Here is a 3,312-nt window from a genome sequence, read left to right as displayed (position 1 = left end):
ACTCTTGGAAATAGACGACAAGTTCCGGCTATTACAGCCCGGATACAGCGTGGTGGACTGCGGTGCTGCACCTGGAGCATGGAGCCAAGTGGCAGYGCAAAGGATCAACTCTGCTGGGACAGGTAGACATGGCAGGTTTCAGTCACMTGGGTTCAAATCCCTAATGGTCATTAAAATGTAACGAAATCTCTATTCATCATTAAACTAACTCTTAGATTCAATTGATTAGTTAGTTAGTTAGCTTATCTTTCTAATTTTATGTCATTAGAAGAGCCAAATGGCATTCATGACTGAGRACATTAAAGGTAGAACTAAGAGCCACAGTACAGAATATAATAAAAATATTACTACAATTATGTAAGGCTTTGTCATGCTTTTTACATGGATAGCAATTTGGAGCTTTGTCAGCTTTTTTTTTTGTTTATAACTGCTGATAATTTAGCCTATCACTAAAAAAATTATTGCTTTTTATGCCAATTTATACTGCTGTAACAAAGAACACAAATGTTGTCCTTTTTTTTAATGCATTGCCAAGATAAAAATTTAGCACGTGCTGTGGGTCCCTTCATGACATCTCTGGGCTTTTGGAGACTAGTTTTAGCATCTTGAACTTTGAAGGTGAAYTTGCTTGGAGAGCCAGACCTGTGCATGTTGGCAATTCTAATAAGGTTACATAAAATGTTTGCTATWGTGCCCAAAAATCTTCCTCTTTTGTGTTATTGTCCTTAAAAAACAGCAACAACAAAAAAGACAAAAGAAAAATGTGAAAGATTAAAAATTTAAATTGACAAGCCAGCTAACAAAAAAGACCAGAAATTGGTATTGACGTGTAGGATCATGATCAATGCAAAGACCAGAAATTGGTATTGACGTATAGAATCATGATCAATGCATTAGTAACTCTAAAAGATTTAGCAATAAATACATATTAGTCAGTGGATAAATATSAAGTCCTCTTGAGAATAATGTTCTGCCACATGAGCCAGAAAAACAGKGTTGTTGTCTTATAGTAAACTGTCACATTTATTATGCAGGYTTGAGTGTTTCATTGTTTTGGAACCTGTRATTAATCTGAACATTAATCAGTATCCTTAGTTATCCTTGTCACATTGAGGTTATTGCTGTCTAGTGATGCTGCTGTAAATGAAGATGAATATTATAAGTTTGTCCTACATCATCACCCAKCAAACATGTAACTTTGTCCAAAAAAAAAAAWAACAAGGCAGATGTGTTTATGATTGTGATGGATTACACAGATAAAGCAAGTTTAAAGTCTAACAGATGAGTTTACATCTCATTAATCAGTAAATCTTTGGTTTGGAAAAAGGGAAATTGAAGTTAATTTGTCACTTTATTTATTTGAAATATGCGTAACTTGCAAAAACATTAGTGCGGAATTCCTATATTAACATCAAGTTCATTTTTGAAAAATGTATAAGAATCKGAGACAACTAAAGGGATATCAAAGATGACAAGGGAGCCAACCATTTCTCCTGCTTTTTGTTTTTGGTGTTATTTTTTTTAATCGCTCAGATTGCCACAGGCTGTTTGTGTGAACAGATAAGACATGTAGAAGGGAGATGAACTGTTCCGGTGGCTGTCGTTTTAGATCAAGGCTCGCCACGTGGAACAGTCATCGGCATCGACCTGCTCAACATACCACCCCTGGACGGGGCCCACTTCCTGTCCRATCACGATGTCACCGACCCCGCCACGCACGGCAAGCTGCAGGAGCTCCTCCCCGGGGGCCGAGCTCATGTCATCCTGAGYGACATGGCGCCCAACGCCAGCGGCTTCAGAGACATGGACCATGAGAAACTGATCACCATGTGTTTGTCTCTGATAGACTTGGCTGAGAAGATTCTGCTGCCTGGAGGCTCTCTGCTCTGCAAATACTGGGACGGGGTTCTTTCCCGTCACCTCCAGGAGAAACTCTCATCTGTGTTCAGCAGTGTTCGGACCATAAAGCCAGAYGCCAGCAGAAAGGATTCAGCTGAGAGATATTTCCTTGCTAGAATGTACAGGAAACCCGTGAAGTGATATTTATTGTCCTTTATTTAACTCATGACTGGCACATTTGCTGAAGTGCTTCTCTGTGTCTCTGATCAGTGAGCTGTTTGAACATGAAGAGGTTCACTTAGTGGCTGTTATCAAAAGATGGCAGTGTTGAGACATCAGTGAGGCTTGCTGCTGCTCCGGGCACAAATGCAAGCATATTAAAGACCGTAATGTGCTTCCGTTCCCTGCAAACCTAACACAGTAGCAGCACTTAATCAGTAAAATGAAAACCTATGCAAGAATCAGTGAGATTACTCAAGAGCATTTTTCTTATTATTGCCCCCAGTAGCTGTTCCAGAGTCTCTCTTTACTGTTTGCTTTGATGCAGAAAGTCGTTTAGCTCGGATGCTCATTGTAAGATTCTGCACTTCCAGCCATGTTCAGCTGTTCCGTTACAAAGRGCACACGGAGGGAAAAACAAATTTCTAAGTGTCATGTACAATGTGACCAATGGAAAGTGGAATGACAGTAAAGATGGCATGCATATGTGTGTTGTACACCTTTGCTGTCTGGCAGGAGAAACATCCAGATCCAAGTTGTTGGATTTTAATTTATCCTTAAATTTGACCTCAGTGACTGCCAAAACACTTCAGAAAATAGTCCAAGTTTACTTTTATTTTCCTCCCCACATAAATGATTAATGAACAGAAGATGTGATAAAATAATGACAAGCTTGTTTATGCAATTAAAGTTGAACACCTGGATAATGGTTTCTGCTGTTATATGCCTATTTTTTTCATTGTTTCTTTTTTTTCATTTGGCATTAATAGCTCTCCACTTTTTATTTATGTAAATAATTTATTTATCATTTAATACCATTTAATCTTTATGCAACTATCCTAGTTGCATAAAGAAAAGGCAACTTCAAGAACAATTAAAAGTCTTTTTACACTTGAGTCTCAGTAAATTCGAATATCACTGAAATATAAATTAATTTCAGCTCAATTCAAAAGCCTACTTTAATTGATTACATATGTAACCCTTATATTTCTGTCTCCAGTACAATAGGTTTATGGAAATCTCTCCATATAGGTTGACTTAATCACAGACACATTCAGGTTCATTGTATTTATTCTAACAAACAGGAAATCGAGTTGGTTATTAACGTCAATTCAGCAGCTTCTGGTCCTATACATAAAATAAAATAAATAACCCCAAACGAACTACTAAGCAATAGCTCCCAAATAGCAGTTATCAGTAGTTAACATTTGTAAAATTAACATACCTAAAATGGATAACATCAATAATGATAAC

At 37.5% G+C, this 3,312-nt stretch overlaps 1 protein-coding gene across 1 annotated transcript; it reads left to right on the top strand.

Annotated features, from left to right (window-relative positions):
• Positions 1 to 4: 4 nt before the first annotated feature.
• On the top strand, positions 5 to 2,770 carry mrm2 (mitochondrial rRNA methyltransferase 2; the record flags this gene model as incomplete). The annotated part of the gene is made up of 2 exons (XM_008416249.1): positions 5 to 122; positions 1,610 to 2,770. Coding segments are annotated over 2 exons (549 nt in total), but the record flags the coding sequence as incomplete, so codon positions are not given.
• Between the last annotated feature and the right edge of the window lie 542 nt (positions 2,771 to 3,312).

Source organism: Poecilia reticulata, linkage group LG8 (assembly GCF_000633615.1).
Source record: "Poecilia reticulata strain Guanapo linkage group LG8, Guppy_female_1.0+MT, whole genome shotgun sequence".
NCBI classification, from domain to species: domain Eukaryota; kingdom Metazoa; phylum Chordata; class Actinopteri; order Cyprinodontiformes; family Poeciliidae; genus Poecilia; species Poecilia reticulata.
The sequence above is the reverse complement of the archived record's forward strand: the minus strand, read 5'-3'. Positions and strand labels throughout refer to the sequence as shown.